This window comes from Anthonomus grandis, chromosome 8 (assembly GCF_022605725.1).
Source record: "Anthonomus grandis grandis chromosome 8, icAntGran1.3, whole genome shotgun sequence".
Classification (NCBI taxonomy): domain Eukaryota; kingdom Metazoa; phylum Arthropoda; class Insecta; order Coleoptera; family Curculionidae; genus Anthonomus; species Anthonomus grandis.
The window spans coordinates 13,027,146-13,045,369 of record NC_065553.1 but is presented as its reverse complement, the minus strand read 5'-3'; the positions used below and the strand labels follow the sequence as shown (position 1 = coordinate 13,045,369).

The window sequence follows — 18,224 nt, the reverse complement described above, 5'->3', positions numbered from 1 at the left end:
TGTCGAATTTTGCATTTTTCATCCCTATCTCAGTTTCAGAATTTGAAGAGTATGGGAATAAAGTGATGTTTTTCGGGTATAATTTGACAAATTAAAGGAAAAAAACACTATTTCCAGGCGAACCAGATACTATTAAGAAATTGATACCATGGTATTGAAAAGGGTAGAAAAGTCGAATTCTGATGAAGGATAGCGGAGAATGGTGCAATGTTCATTTAATGTGAAGTTATATGACGATCGCTTTCAGGTTGTGTAAGAACATACCAATTCTGACATCCATATGTACTACAGCAAGTGGAATATTAAGATTAAGAAAAGGTTTTTAGATGGAAATACCGCCAAGGGAAGAATGATCAACGATCCACGGGAATCCTAACTGGGCATAACTGCCTAAACATGCATCTACACCTTTTTGGATTAAAAGGAAGTCCGTTCTGTCTAAATTGTGGTACAGGGGAGGAAACTTCATACCACATATTATGAAGTTGCGATAGGTGTAGCCGCCTGAAAATGAATTAATTTTTAGGACTGTTTTTAAGTTACAAAATGTTGATTTACTATATTTGGATCGCAGACATCATTAGGAAGTTGAGGTCTGTTATTTCCCTTCGTAATATTCAGTTTTTTCAGAGCAATCCGCATAGATTTAGAGTTAATCTGAATGGGATTTTAAAAAAGCTTTCTTCTTAACACAGATTGGTGCGTTTTTCATAAGCTACAGTTTTTTCTAATAATTCCTTTTTTTCCAGAATCCAGTCACCGTAGTGATCCAAGCAGCGGATACTGGACACTCCAACTCGACCGAGACTTGGTCGATACCATCTCCGCCATATACCCGGAGTGGTTCAAGGACACCACCAACAAGATGGCGGACGGTAGGGCGGCGGGAGGCGAGGGCGGGGCCACGGGCGGCCGCCCGTCCTCGCCGTTCCGAGAGTCGCCCCCCAAGGCGGTCATCGATACGTCGCCCATCCACATGGATCAAAATAAAGAATGTAAGTTGAATTCCTAATAGTTTTATTTAAGAGTGACATGTCAAAATATAGAAACACAGAAATTAGGTGAAATTTTCTTTAATTATAAAATAAATTCGTTTTTAGTAAAAAACATGAGAAACGAAGATTAAATGTGATAAGGAAGATGCTTTCTTAAAAGGATGTCTTTTTCTTTACTAAATTAAATTTTAATCTTGTTTTAAGAGTAATGCATTTGGATGAGATAATCATCATTATCGAACTCTAAGATATATTTATAATCAAAATGATTAACGATTTAAAATGTCGGTAGAAAGGTCAAATTCACAATTAAAAGACTGGAACTACAAATAAATAAAAAAATATTTATTAGAACACTTAGTTTTGCTGACTAAAAACCATCAAAAACATAAATATTAAAATTGCACAGGTTACCATATCTAATAATTATTAATAAAACTATAGTCTATTTTAAATAGGTAGAGAGTAATAAAACCTTATTAAAAATGCTAAAGGTATACAGATTATTACACAATTGTATTTATCATCTTTGGCTTGTTTCTGATTCTATATAGTAACATTTCTTTTTAGTCATCGCAATTTATTTTTTATAATACCACGTGGTATAAGAAATGCGTTAAGCTGCATATACGATTTTGCCCCACGATTTTGAACATAGTGAACAGTTGTCAGCCATCTTTAAAATAATCCTGTTACAGGCAGTGATTCAAAGCAACATTATTATAAAAGCATGCGTTAGTTGGCGTCCAAAATACCCTAGGAAATGCATCGAAAATATCATATTTTTGAATTGAGTGATCAACACAACAGTAAACAAAAACGTGTTCCAGTTTAGAAGCTATGGGGGATTCATATAAAGTAAAGAGTGTAATCTTAACTTGATTGTGTTATCTGAGGCATATGCATCATTTCCAAAACCAACGAACTAAGATATCAAGTACCCACTAGTAATTCAAAAGTATAGTATCGTCAACTTACCCTGATCATCTTTCGTGCTGCCAACATAAAGCTATTCGTATGAATATACCAACTCCATCGGTTTCATTTACCACTCCTTTTCCCTCCAATAATGTATGCCACTTCCATAGTTTGCGAAATTAATTCTTTTTACGGAGTAAAGTTAGTACCTACAACCGGAGTTTGCCCGGTTTTGAATCGGTTTATGAGCTTAATAATATATATTATGTTTTTAATCATAAATATTTTTCGTCTTTCTGATTTAAATAAACGCTAATAAAATAACATAATTAATTTAAATAAATATTATAATTAATAAATATCAATGGCTGCTCGACCTAAGTAGCCAATGATCCAGGGCTCAGATCGTAAAATATATTAGTCATAGTTTAAAATTCCTATTATTTTTAATTTTTTTATAAATTTCAATAACTACAATACTCAATCAAACAACTGAAAAGTGGGCGGCTCGAGTGAATTTTTGGAGCATTTATTTATAGTTTTAGTTTCATTTTAGAATCGTTTATTCTCAGGAAATTGTCGGGCTGTAAAGATATTCAATTTTAAACTGTACTCTTTGGTGTTTATAAAACGTTAATACATAATTTCTTGTTTTCTCCAGGATGTAATGAATGGTAGGATTAATGAATGGTTGTACAAGACACCCACCGAAGCAGCTGGAAGAAATCTTATCATTTCTCTAAAATAATCCTTGAAAACATCTGCATTCATATCCTCGTGATAATCTCTCGTCCCTCAATTTTCAAAACTTAGCAAATCTTCTTTAATTCCAATATGTGTAATTATGAATTTTTTGCCCTTCTCGATGGCATTTTAATGCCCTTTCATCTGTGCTTGCTGGGCACCGGCTATCTTTTTATGCCATATTTTTTTAACATCATATCCTTCGTTAAGCCAGGTTTCATCAAGATAAAAAAAATTCTTTTGCTTCCTGCGGTATTGCTTGATAGTTTTCAACAAACAATTTCATCGCTTTTTAGTGCAACTGATTTGCGATTATGGTTTTCCCATGCAAAATCCATATCTTTTAAAGTGATCCATAAACGTTTTTTACTCATCCAAGCAATACTATCGTCTCGGGCAAGCTTTCAAATCTCTCAAACTCTTTTAACTGCAGGTTAAGTGTCTTCGTCAAGGTCTCTGGCTGGTCTTCCTGTAGTATGCTTTGGAGATTCTACTGGTCCTGGCTTTATTTCCCGCAATAGTCTATAGATGGTAGATTTTCTTATTCCAGTCATTCCGGAACGTTCTTGTACAACTTCATCTACAGCAAAACTAAAGTGGTCATGTCTGAAACAATCATGCACATTTAAAACAATAACTTTTTTATTGACTGACAATGCAGGAGTAGATCTATTATTAGAATTTCTTTTCGTTGAAATAAATGTCTGATCCATTGTTTATATTTTTATATAACACGGTGTTTATATATATCTGGATGTTATATTTAACATTACGGCGTAGCAGCAAATACTACCATGTTTAACACTTTCGAATTAATACCTATACTCTATGCTTTTATTACCAGCCCTATTTAGTTATTTACCAGAGGGAAGCACAATAAAGTCTACATTACCTGCCAAATTAGTATATTAAAGATTATGCTAATCTGTATTACATTTAAAAATCACATCTACCTGTACCGTTCTTAATACGTTCAAACCCTACTTTTTTTTCACTTTATTCATTTACTAGGTACTAAGTTTATCTACACCCATGGATGACCACAAAACTCGGAAATGTACATTTTATTACTCTCTACCTATTTGAAATACAGTATAGGTGATCTTATACATATTATCCTACAGAGGAACAGCGAAATTTGAACCGCTGTCGAATAATTAGTTCCTATTACGGGGTGAAGGATAAATGGAAGGTTTATATTAAATTACTTAAAGAATTAAAAAACAAGTTGTATGTGAATTTGGTTTGTTTGTTTATACAAACATAATCAGGCAATTTTATTGCATTACTTTCCAGAACTTCCAAAAGTTTTAACCCCAAACCCTTCCGACAAACATGCAGCCCCTGAGTATCCGCTTCAGGTTTAAACTTATGTCTAGCTTTAATAATGTCATAGCGGAAGACGAAGTATTAGTAATAAACCTAGTTAAGTTGTTTTCTATTAATTTAGTTTTTTCTTTTGCACGAGTTTCAATTCTTTTTCCCCTTTGACCGATGTAGTACATATTACAGTCAGCATAAGAACATTTTCATCTGTAAACTCTAGATCTGCGGATGACACGAATCTTGTATTTGCTATTGGCAAAAGGCTTTAACAAGGAGTTTGGGGTCCTGAAACAAACATTTAATTTTCTACATCAATTTCTCAGAAAGCTTTCCAAAGAAGTTTTTTTTTAAGAATTTATTTTGATGTTTTGAATATATTTTATTGATTGTCGGGATATTCATAAAGGTAGTCCATTTTTCTCAAAGAGACAGACCTCTTAATAATGACAATTCAGAGATTGGAGGGACACACAGTCAGTGGTCTGAGATTTATTTTTTTTTTAAACTAATATACTAGGGTTGCTTTCTATTTTTAGATCTGATGATGCCTTAGGGCGAAACACGTGTAATAGTTTTTAAAAAAATAAACGAGACTTTGTGTCCCTTCAATCTCTGAAATTTTGTCAGGATATTCGTTATTCCTAACTATCTGATAAATTGTCTCTTTCTGAAAGTTCTTTGAATATAGTCGAATGTTGAAAAGTCTGTGAAATAATGAATTAAATGCATCAAATTTTTGCTTAATAGGATGGGTGGAATAAAAGTGAATTACACTCAGTTGGTTTAGTTTTTCTATAAATCTCGAATTTAGGTGAACAGCTACTTGACCTTTTAATGAATAAATCAAGAAAGGGTAATAAACCTTTATTTTTATTATCATATAAACTTAGACTCATAGCCATGCCAGACTTGAGCATAAAACTTTCCGTTAATTTGGAACAAATTTTATCTCAAAACAATATCTAATATGGATTAAATTTCTAAAATAATATGGGTAGATAAATTGGAATTTAAAAAGAGAAATAGGGGATAAATAATCTTCAGGAGGAATGCTAGGAAAAAGGTTAGAAACAGCAAATGAAACGAGGAGAGAGTTGGGAGGTTGAGGAGATTGTCATATTAGATAACTTATGGGTTAGTTCAAATGTGTTTTTTATAGAGAATGGATTAGAAAACTTAGTTAATTATGGCAAAATAGATTTTAGCCAAGAATACAGTTACGAAGCAAATGAGTCTGTATACGAAACTACAGATCTGACATGACAATTCTCCTTATGAATTTTAGGAAGGCAATAAAGTAAAGATTCTGAGTTCATGGTTTAATTTTTATTTACCTTTAAATACCCTCTTATTGGCGTCTTCAATAAATATTTTATCAGTTTTCTTATTATTTTTTTTTGTGTGGTAATTTTAAAAACTTCCTGCATTTCCTGGATAACTGCGTATTTCCTACCTACTTTTACACTCTAGCAATTCCTACACTAACATTTCTATACCTAAGCAAATTTCTATTGCGTTTTCTTATAATTGACACCCTGTATTCTGAACAATTTTCAAACATGACACAGTATGTTTATATTTAAATTACATCGAAGATTTTTTTCAATTAATGGGAAGTAGGTGATTTACCAGACTTGTCAAACCTGTCAAAACAATTTAACTAACTTGTTTTCATAAATAGGTCGTCCGGCTTGGGCGAGTGTTCCGCTGACCAAATTTTTTCGAAAAATTTGCACGAATAATCATTTCAATGCCACACCACACAGGATGGATGCAGAAATAGCACCGCTCGTTTATTTCAAACATAAAATAAATGCCACTTTTATGTTTTAGTCGAAAATTATTTGTCCAGACTAAAATAGTATAATTTGATGATTGATATGTCAAAAATCTATTTTTTCTCGGACTTAATAGCTGAATAAGCAAACGGGAAATTTTAAATATTTCTACTCACTTACATCGTCATTAGTAATTAGAATAAAATAATTTTTAGATTATACAGAGAAGAAAGTATACTTTAAGGCGATTAATGCTAAAATATATTTTAATTTCTTTGACTTAAATCCTCAAAAATTGGCATTCAAGTCAGTTCAAAACAGTCAGTAAACTAGACTTAAGCTCTGATCGATCATTTTCCATTGAATTTGATTACTCTCTTCTAATTCTACCAATAAAATTCACTAAATTGATAATAAGTAATTCTATTATTAGGAGACGAGCCCACACTAAGCAGACAATTTTCCAACAAATAAAAATAAGAAACAACATTTTTGGCATGTTAGCGTGTTTTATACGGAAAAGTTATAAATAATTTCTGAGTGATCACACCTTTAGATGCAGTAATTCATGATGAATGTCCACCTACTAATTTGTTTTAGTGCGTTTTACACTATTTGTATTTTGTTTGTCAAACTTTGTATATAATTAAATATTTTTTTGATTTTTAATTGTGTAAAAATACATTAGAATTGTTTATAATAGTTTCAATGCATATATTTTAATAATATATAGAAATCTAAGGTTCGATACGTTTCCTAGGGTGTATTATTATTTACTTTTTGTAGATTTGTGTTCTTTATTGATCTTTATAACGATCCTTGTATATCATTTAAGCACAATTCAAATTATTTAATTCCTAAAAAAAATAGTGTCAAATCAAGTTTACTGCTAAAAACAATTTTTACAATATTTAACCTAGACGAAATAAATAATAAGGAGTTTTGTGTACCTATATGAAATATTTAATATTAAAAAGTATACTATTATAGCAATTTAATTTAATTAATTCTAACATTTTTTTTGTATTAATTAATCTGTCTAATTAAAATAAATATTAAAAGTATAAAATTATACAAAGCAAACAGATCATAATATATAATGAAAAAAAATCTCAAGCAACAACTTCAGTGCATAGCCTCATATACCACAATTACAGCTGAGCAAAATGAAAAAAATAGATATATCTATCTATTTTATTTTTTTTTGTAGTAATAAAATAAGTAATAAAAATATCAAAATAAAAAAAAGTGTTTTAAATTTGTTGAAATGTTTATCAAAAAAATATTCTTACCCTTTCCACTAACGATTTAGTTTTAAAATATATCTTTAAATTACAAATAATATATAATGAGGTATAAATACAATTTTTTTAAACTAAAGAAATCACATTTTGATTATTTTTATGCAAATTTTTTGCATCTGTCAATTTTCAGGTCAATTTTAAATAAATCAATATATTTTTTAAGAAAACTCTTTATAGAATTATTAACGTACACTGAAAATGTTCACGTTTTTAATAATAAAATTAATCTATTATATGATTTTTGTTTTTAACTGAAAAAGGTTTTTTTTAGAATCATTTGTTACCTGAAAATTAGATACTATTAACTACAGATTTAAATATCATAAGATAAATTGCTTACGATTGAACAAAAAATATGAAAATAAATTAATAACCTTAGTGTATAGCCAGTCATATTTAAATTATATAAAATTAGAAAACAAAAGAAATATAAAAAAAATACATGTTGATAATTAGTTGATTTTTGTTTATAAAAAGTATTTATATTTGATTTTTAGGACTATTTTGAATAAAAGAAAACAAACTGGTTTATTAATCCAGTAATATATTCAGATTATGCTTATTTTTGTATTTTATACGAAATACAATAATAAGTATCTTTCTAAATTACCTATTTAGAAAGATACTTAACCCCCAATTTTTTATGGTTTTATATTTAAATTTTTGTCTTTCACTTTTCTGCTTTTTTATGGTTTCGAACAATATATAAACTATTTTCTACAATGTATTTTGTGTTTTAGTTGAATTATAAACAGAATAGTAACTATTTTAATCATCATTCTATTTTAATTAATATTCTAATAAGTTTAATATCCAAAATATAATATAAATATATAAATACATATTTTGCCCGGAAAAACGCTAATTTTGTTAGGCGTATATAAATATATAGACATTTGTTTGAAAAAACCTGCAAAGTAGGTACTATCTACAATACCAAAACAATCAAACACACAATCTACAATGACAAAAAAATTTATCAATTTTGCTCATTTCCTTTTACGGCGGTTATCTTACTTTGCTCATCATTCCTAAATTATCTTTTACCAATCAATTTTAATTCTATAATAAAGCTATTAATCATCTTCACTGCGATTTGGCATTTTCCCACCAATAAGGTAAAAGAAAAATTATGCATTTGTAGACAAGGTAGTTGCATTTTGATTCTTATCCACTAACGATATTGATAGATATAGAAAGTCCTAAAATAGTTATTAATACATTTTATAATGCTATTGATATAGTAATTAATGAATTCCTAAAATAGTTATTAATTAATTTTTGTCGATGAAGCTATGCATTGAAGTAGCTGGTCGTTAAAAAACTTATAGATATATAAAAAAATTAAAGCATTTATTTTATTGTAGCAGAACTTTTCCTCAACTACATTAACTTTTTAGATTCAACGTTTTATCCTTTGCTACTTATTAATATGAATTTTCTTAGAGATATCGTATTAAGAGTAAGCTTTTAATAGTACTATCTTCACTTCTCAGGTCTGAAATTGTTAAGAGAGTACATAGTTGTAATAATTCAATATACTTTTTAACATGGGCAATTGATAATATGTCGCCTATCAGAAAAAGAATATTTAATGCTGGTTAAAAGACAAAACGTTGAAGTTGGATAGTAAATCTATAAACACCACACTACCACGTAAACGAGGCTTTTTACGCATAGAAAAAAATATATTTGGTTTTCCAAAATTATTCCGTTGATATACATATATTACTAGTATTTTGAATGGTGTACATACATATAAAAAATCAACTTATGTTATTACACACAAAATGGGGATATGAACCATCATCACTACTTATTATCTACACCGTTTTAACAAAATCAAAAATAGATTATGGGTTTATTGCCTATTCATCTGACCCTCAAAATTATATACAGGGTGTGTTTTTAATATTACGACACAATTTAGGGGCGTGTTCCTTTGAAGAAATCAAGCAACAGAGTTTCTATGAACTTATGTCCTAAACGACTTCGATTTTACACTACAGTTATGAGAAACTTTTTTGATAAATTTGATACCCCTGTAGATATTTTTCAAGAAATTGGTATGCAGTCTCTGAGCATTGGCATTTATGCGTGCTTTCAATTGAATATATTGTTTAAGAGAAAAAAGTACGTCACTGGTTTTTCTTGTAATAAAAAATCTTCTTCATTTTTTCTTGGTTTTCGCATAAAAAAAATTAAAAACCATTATTGTGGATAGCCATAACGCCTAAATCTGATTACCTAAATCTAGTATTATTTTCATAACTCTATTTTTAGCATTTCTTTATTTGACTTTGTCCAAGGCACACGTCCCTGAATTTTGTCGTAATATTCAAAAAAAAATGGTCTAATATAAGTGCGCAAACGTAGTAAATTGGAGGGAGGTTAATTAAGTACCTTATAAAATTAATTCTCCCACTAGTTATGGGTAAGTTTATTTAGAAATCATGAGCAAGGTAAGATAACTACGGGAAAAGGGAATAAGTAAAATTGATATTTTTTTTATCTAGTTCCAAATTTCAGAAAAATTGCAAAACTTTCATGAATTATATAAAAGGTTAAAATTAAACATTTGTATCCTATGTCATGGCCAAATTTCAATAAACCAGATTAACAGCAAACGAAATTTTAGGCACTTCGTATTCTAAAAATTGCTTAAAGTATTTAAAGTTTATCTTGAATATAGCCCAAATACTAAACTTAATTCATGTTGTACCAACAGCAAAATAGGTTCGACAACATTTAAATTGGTCAATCCATAACTTAAATATTGTGACGACAGAGATCATTTTTCACTATCCGTGATAGATGCGAATTATTATGTGCTAAGATAAATTCTGAACATATTCTTATAACGAGTACAAACACTGTCTTCATATGTTTCTCAGTCTACCAATTATAATTGGACATCTCTGAAAGCAAATGACGTAAAATGCCTGAAAGGCTTAAAAAATGAATCCAAGAAGATAAAAACAGCATTTCAACTTCCTGGAATAAAATTTAAAATCACTTTGAATCCCTCAAAGAAATTTTCAGTGCCTCAAAAACACCAATTACTACAAAAGCCTGAAATAAAACAAGAAACATTTCCAAACACCTGAAAGGAAATTTAAGAAAGTTTTAAGAATGTTCTCATCTCAGAGTATTCTACCAGAGATCATTAAAAGAACGCTTGTTTTAATATTATCCACAATATGATTTACTCTTTCCAAAAGTTCTCATTCCTACAATATAATCCTAGAGATGATTTGTAAAGGGGTAATTTTCGAAGGTTCCCGTGTTACTTTAATAATGACAATATTTAAGAGATTATCGCAATTATTAATCAACAATAACTAATAGAAATACGTTTTAAAAAATATAAGTATGTATTTGTTTATACATAAGTTATACTTTTCTTTTTCATGGAGCAGACCTATGTCTCGAAATGTTTGTCTGCTTTTGTACTCTTCAGGTATTTATACCATAACATTTTTTTTAATTAGTAATCATTGGTTATTAAAGCAATTACCATAGAAGCAATTAAAATGAAATAGCTAAAAATGCTTGCTTTTGAGTCAAACAAGAGCTTTATATGCTTTATAAGTATAAGAACTGTTAAAGGTTTGTTTCTCTATAATAGTGGCTTTGTAGGATTATTTGCAGGGTGATTTTTTTATAAAGCATTTGGTCAAAATTTCAATTCTTAGGAACAATTAGTTTTTGAAAAATTTTCTAGGGTTGGAAATCAATTACCTGAATACTGAAAGGAAAACTATTTTTTCATTTTAATCGTATTCTAATAGACCCGAATTAAAAAAGTCGAAATAAAATGTTTTGAATAAAATAATATATTTCTTAAATTTGCTTCATTATTTTTGTAAACAGTTTAGTTTTAATTTAAACGAAAATGCTACCAACGCAAACATCAAAATGAATCAACGTGAAAACTACAGCTCTAGTAATTTTCAATTATCTTTATTAACATTGTCTATTATTTCCTGTAACATTGATTTTTAACTTCTCGTCCTTCGAGTAAGTCATTTTCAAATGTTCGCCTACTTACTTCATACTTATAATATTGGAATTTTTTAATAAATTATGTAAATTTATGTATATCCCACATGCTTACCTGAAATATTATTCATTTATTACGCTTTATATGTTTTTAAATATTTAACGCACTTTTTATATCAACGTTGACATTATTGTAACTAGTTTAATCTAGTAAGTAGTTATTGCGCTTCTAAAGGAAGTGTTCCTTATTTGTTTATCAAAAAAATAATCACTTGAATGAATCCGGAATCTATATGCAATTCTATTACTCATCTTACACTATTACTAAATCTCCAATTATACCAGAGCCAAAACAGATATATTTTACCTTTTTGAGTATATTCTGTAAATCCCACGCGCATTTCGATAAGAGTAATTTTTTATTGCAGAGATAACTAATTTCGTATCGATTGATTATAAAAATTAACTTTTAAGTTATCAAAATTTCATTGAATTCGAAGCCCTTAAGCTGTCCAGTCCATGTTGAAGATTCTGTTCATATGACAACGTTTTCTTGTGATTGTTTCTGTGGTTTTAGTGACTTCGGTAAGTGATTTTTTTATAGGCTCTATCAAATCTAATTCCCTGTAAGTAACTCTGTATTTATTTTGTAATTTATTTTTACCATAAAAGCTTTCAAAATTATTATTGTAAATGATTATTCTCGGAAGATAACAAACAAATTTGCATATTTTATGCATTATAATTATTAAGATTCGGCGATGGCCGACCAAAAGTATACTTTATTGTAGTCATTTGTTTCATTTGATATTAATTTTTATCTCGAGAACTGAGACTAAGTTTTTTTTTATTTAAGAAAAAAAGGTGAAATTGGCAGCATCGCCTACGTGAGGCGCCTACGAGTCTTGCCCCGGGTTTGTTTATAGTGTTGTAGAGGGTACACAAGAAGGACTTTCTAAGAAGTTCATTATATTTAATATCCTTAAAAAGTGTTTTAAAATTCCTTTGTTGTATATTTATACGGCCATACAGGATGTGATATTTTATTTTATTAAAATAAAATGCTGTTTAAGCATTTTACGTCCTGGCACCACTTTAGCACGCATAGAACTTGTCATCACTTAAGCCTTCCTTACTATCTCACAGTTTAAATTGTATAAAAATAAAACATTTGCGTTAATTTTTTTTCAGTTTTTTTTTACGAATTTTTATTTGTTTGTGATAGGTTTAAACTGGACCCTAAAGAGGATTAAAATCGCGAATAAAAAGGCTTTAATTAGTTTTAGATATAATATGTTACTAGTTGGTCAAGTAACTTTTTTTTAATATTAATAAATTTTGTTCCATAGACGTAAAGACTTAGTTAGTTAAAAGATTCCACTTTAATATGGGAAGAACGTCTGCGAAGGAAAATGGAGAACCTGAGATGAGAAATAGAAATAATGTGACAGTATACAGATGGAAATAAACGAAAAAGCTCGAGAAAAAACTTCCAACATAACTTAAGCTATAAATACTTCAGTAAACTCCACAACAAAGAGAATACCACCGTACAGATTTCTTAGATACACTAAAATGAAAACTGGCTGGATGGTAAACCAGACCCTGCTGAACTAGCAGAATATTGGAAAAGCATCTGGGCCATGTCAAGTAAATACAAAGAAGATCAACAGTGGACACACAACGAAGAAGAGGAGCTTGAACAGATAGCAGAAACGTGACACTAATAAAATTCTATGTCATGCACCAATATCTAGCAGAAGAATTTAACTCATTCATCTGGAGAACATCTTCTTTGTGGAACGGGCTTCCACCTCAAATATTTCCCGACGCATACAACCTACAGCGATTCAAGATAAATGCCCACAAATATCTTCGCGCAAGCACCACTCCAGGAGTGACATAGGACTTTCCTCTTGTGCTTGTGTTTACCAAAAAAAAAAACATGCCTTCCTACGACTTAAGCGCTATTCCTCCTCGATTCTATGGGATAAAATATACCAACATTTACAACTAAATACCAGCATAAGAGCAACTCAGCATCGACGCAATACTAATGGCACAAGCGAAAACGAATCGAAAGTGAAGCCTGAGTATGGCATATGTAGTTTATAAAAAGGCCTTCGATTCCGTACCTCACTCCTGGCTTCTAAAGGTCCTTAACATCTCTAAGGTAGATCCCAAAATAATACATGACTTGCAAACCACAATGACGAACGGGAAAACTCAAATTATGATTGGTAATAAAGACAAAATAATCGAAACTAACGAAATACCAATAAAGAAAGCAATATGCCAAATGATACCTTTAGTCCATTGTGACTTTGTCTGTCTCTAAATCTTGAAGAAATTGAATCCAACCTGATATGGCTACACAATTAAAACAGAAGACAGTTCATATCAGCCCTACAAACATCCAGCATCTAAAGTAACAACTAGGACAAAATTAGAAACCCGACTCACGTTAATCGTGAAAATGAAACTAAACTCTAAAAACCTCTATAAAGTCATTAACATGAATGCAGTACTATGTCCTTGTGTACCACTGACCTAGATAGCATTAACAGAAGACCGTGAAGAACTTTGAAAAAATTTAGAATTAGCTATGCAAAGTCTGCGATAGATGTTAAAGAACTCTGCAATAGTCAAGTTTAACAAGTAAGACACTCTCTATGACGTTATCAAGAGGATTTTGAAGTGGACAAATATTTAACATCATTAAATTTGTCTAAAAGAGATCAAACTCCTATGGTGAAATACTCTCGTTTGAAGCTTTGAGTGTACCCTGCAATTCTAAGGAAATTCACACATTGACTCAAATACAACATCGATTCTATACTATATTTGAAACTGTTAAGACTAGACTATACGAATTTGATACATCAGATCTACCGGGCTACTATGCAAATCCCGTAGAACACTAATTGTGAGGTATACTGCTATAAAGATATCATAAGACGTGCTTTAATCACCCATATAGAACAGATAATAAATATTAAAAAAAAGAAAATAAAACTTACCTTATAGACATTTCCATTACACGATAACAAGGACGTCAAATACAGGGAAAACTTGAAAAGTATATGGTTCTATTAATTGAAGTAAGGAAGATGTGGAGATTGCAATATGTCACTACTGTTTTTATTGTAGCAGCAGTACTATAAATCACAAATCTTGTAAGGTGATTTTTATTACAAGTTCAACCCTTTTAGTCTATCGTCTAAAAGAACTAGAAATAGTATTGACATAGTCCGACCAGTTGAAGAACACAGAGCAATCTGTGACAAAAATATTACTAATAATCACTGCATTCGTTGAAGAAACGGTGAAGAATATTGCAATCTTTCTGGAAACAGAATGATTTGTGATGAATACTAGAAGCCACCGAAAATATATATTGAAATAAAACGTAGATAGAAAGTGCATTAACAACTTTGAGACAATAGAAACCATTATCTCTGCTTGTCAATGCTTAACCAACAATAAGTATCTGGAGAGACACAATAAAGTTGTATAGAACAACAAAAACAACACAGCCTACTTTATATGCTAGTAATTAGATGCTGCTAGTATCTAATATTATATTATAAGAATTTACACATAAAAGCAACAGAAACAGTATATAAATATTTACCGCTGTATTACGAAATCAGAGGGCTCTGGAATCAGGAGAACGTGCAGGTTGTGACGCTGGTTATCAATGTCATGGAATAATACCTAGAAACTTAAAAAAAACATTCACAAATAATAAGAGTTAAACGATTTTTCTATATTCATATAAAAATATATTTTTAATATATTTAAATATATTTTTAAAAAAATTTAATATATTTAAAAAATTTTAATACATTTTTAAAAAAATTTATTACATTTACAAACTAGTAAATGTAGCAATCAACTAGTAAATTAAAATTTAAAATTTTTTAATTTGGATTACTAACTATCTAAGATACAATTTCCAAGATATTGTAGGAGGCTATTTTTCTTATTTCAAAGCCGACATACAGCCAATTTATATTTCAGACATAAATTATATTATGTGATGGTACCACGTGTGTTAAGTTTCCCGTAATAAACACGAGCCGATAATTACAATATTCTGTACATCTATCCAACCCCTTCTCTTTTTGAAATACAGATTAATGTAAATTTACATTCTGGAGCAGTTGCCGAGCTGTGTCTCGGAATTTAATTATTGTCTTAGTCATGTGAACCGGGTTTGTGAATGTTGTAAAAGGATTTCTCCCTTCGTTTGTATAAACAAATGATAACATCATTTGGAAAAGTCGTCTACCGTTTCTGTTTGTCTTGATTTTACAACTTATTAAAGTATTTCCAGGAATATTAAGAGATAAGAGTTATGGGACGGATTTACAGACAGTTATAATCATTTAAAGTTTTTTCTGGCAAAAAAGTTTCTTCTAAACTATTTAATGAGTTACTTCAATGTCTTAAACCATCCAACAAGAAATTGTTATTGGGCTACCAACGAACTTACATCACATTTCAAGGGCGTGCTTACTGTAAAATGTGCCAAAAAAAATTTGGAACCTAGTTAATAAGGAAATCTAGTTTATTCAGTATTACTTGTTAAAGGCCTGTAAGCACATAGAAAGAGAAGATAAAATAAAGAGCAGTGCTATATAAACACTGTTTTTTGTCTTTGAATTTGATTTATTGGCTAAAATGTATATTGTACAAAAAAACATTATAAAACAAAAAATGTAGATAGGTAAATTTTCTACGATTCACCTTTCGGGATTTAAGCTGCACAACCAACGAGGACAAAGTTAGAAGGCGCCAAACTTATCAAAAAAAATGTTTGTTTTTGATTTTTTTTTTAATTTGGACTTGCATTTGTAAATTACTCAACTGCAGTGAATTCAATTAAATTTTTTTTAAATTGTTTGGAATTCTATTTTTTTTTTAATTTTGCAATACTTTCTCTCAGATCACGGTATAACTTGGCCCCTAAAACTTAAATTGTAGAGACGTTAATTATCCTGTACGACCAATAGTTGATCCTGAAGATCAAAATAGAGCAACCACTAACGACTGACAGAAAATAAAGCTTGCATGGATATTTTAAAATTTAAAATGACAGATTGTACTAGATCCAGTATTTGGTTAATAAAAGAAAATATTTCTCTTAAATATTGAATTATTTTGACTTATGAAGGGATTATATAGACTTGGTCGCGTTCTTTGACAAGATGTTTTCCTGTCTCTTCCTCTTTTCTAGACAAGACAGTGTCTGCAGGACCCAGAAAAGGTTGTGTCTGAACTGACCGTTTAGATGATTCTGAGTGATTCTTGAGTGATCAACTTCGTTGTATTTTATTTCTATATATCTTTGTATTATTTATTTATTAGATTTGTATTTTAAACATATCAATTGCTTTTTCTGTGGTAACAACTTGAAAAATTTTATGATCAAAAAAGATGTTTCTGGTAATTCCATCCTGGTTTATATTTTTGCCTTGTTCTTTATAAGCAATTAGGGTCATATTGCCTTTACTTTTAATATAATATTTTCAAAGGGTCTAAAAAACCTCATCAAACATAAATAAATTAAATAATAAAATACTCTAACGAAAGGAGCCAAGTGGACATAATATACACAGATTTTCAAAAGGCGTTTGATCACGTCAACGATTATGTATTGCTGAATAAACTTAAATGCCAATTTGGTTTTTCTAACTTCATTGATTTGCTAACAAATCTGTAGAAATTGAAGGTACTAGATCCCCATCCTTCAAACCTACCTCAGGAATCCCAAGGATCGAATCTCGGGCCACTTTTATTTAATATATTGTACATCGGTAAATACTATTCACAGATCAAGCAAATTTCTCAAAACACCTAATTATGAATTTTCACAATAATCACATGGGCATACGAAAAACCGAATGGACTTATTGAAAGTCGGGCCCAGCAACAATTTTCGGTTAATGTATGGGACTTGATTGTTTCACGTTTTTTGCCAGAACGATTAACTGGAGATGTTTATCGGCATTTTCTTATAGATGAACTACCTTTATTATTAGAGAAATGTCCTCTTGAGCTAAGATATCACTGATGGTGCTCCAGCATACTTTAGTTTAATTGCTCGAGAATATTTAGATAAAGAATATCCCGCTATCTCTCCATTTTAAACTACTTTCTTTTGGGATTTTCTAAAACCATTAGTTTATACTACTCCAATTGAAAATGCTGATGAGTTAAGAAATAGGAAAGTGACAAGTTGCGTAACAATTCGAAACACAGCAGACATTTTGGAACGAGTGCGGCAATCAATAGTTCATAGGGTAGGTGCTCGCATTGAAGTTGGAGGGAAATACTTTTAACAACATTTATAACCTCTACTCCAAGTTTGTATTCTACGTCATGTTAATCACTTTCCCTTTTTGAAAAAACCTTTGATTTTATAAGAATTAGACTGAATAAATAAAATGGTTGTTTTCATTGTTGTATTTAGCAACTTAAAATGTAATACGTGGCGCCCTCTATTAGTGACATCAAAAGTTTAAAAAAAATTAAATTTAGCAAGTTAGAAAACCCTTCTATACCTAATTTTATATGGTTATTCTCGTTTACTTTCAAATAATGTAGAAAAATTGAAAATGAAATTAAAATTTAAGGGGTCTGTATCTTCGTAGGCAAGCATTTTCAGACATAGGCTTATAGGAAGTTTTTTCAATATATTGACCTAAAGAAAATGCCCTTAAGTTTTCGTGCAATAATATTGACTCACCCTGTATATTGTGTGCGAAAATTTTAATTCGATATCAAATCCCTGTGACATAAACACAAGTTCTTGATCTCAAATTATATGCCTGATTCCATAATTATGCATATATTAGTACAGTTTTATAAAGTTGGGTTTTCTAATAATTACGGATATGTTTATTGCAATTTATAATTTATTTTGTGGCTTGTATTTTTATTTCAGGTTTATAGCATGTATTTTTTAATTTCCAGTTGATTTTTTTAACTATTGGAAATAAACGCCTTAAGATTATAAATCCTAAGAGCTTCAAGTTCTTAGATATAAAATTCGTTAATTTCTGCACTCAATACAAATAAAAATTTAAATTTTGAAGTCTTTGATGAAAGTAAAAGTCTCTTTTTGTCACCTCATTGGTTCGACGATGCCC

At 30.0% G+C, this 18,224-nt stretch overlaps 1 protein-coding gene across 4 annotated transcripts in view; it reads left to right on the top strand.

The window, feature by feature from the left end:
* LOC126740019 (myocardin-related transcription factor A-like) overlaps window positions 1-18,224 on the top strand; it is a 138,342-nt gene that overhangs the window by 103,326 nt on the left and 16,792 nt on the right. For all 4 annotated transcript variants that reach the window (XM_050445893.1, XM_050445892.1, XM_050445896.1 and 1 more), the window contains exon 2: window positions 750-995. In XM_050445893.1, the coding sequence (XP_050301850.1) occupies window positions 866-995 (130 nt within the window). In that variant the 5' untranslated portion in view covers window positions 750-865. The remainder of the gene's footprint in view (window positions 1-749; window positions 996-18,224) is intronic.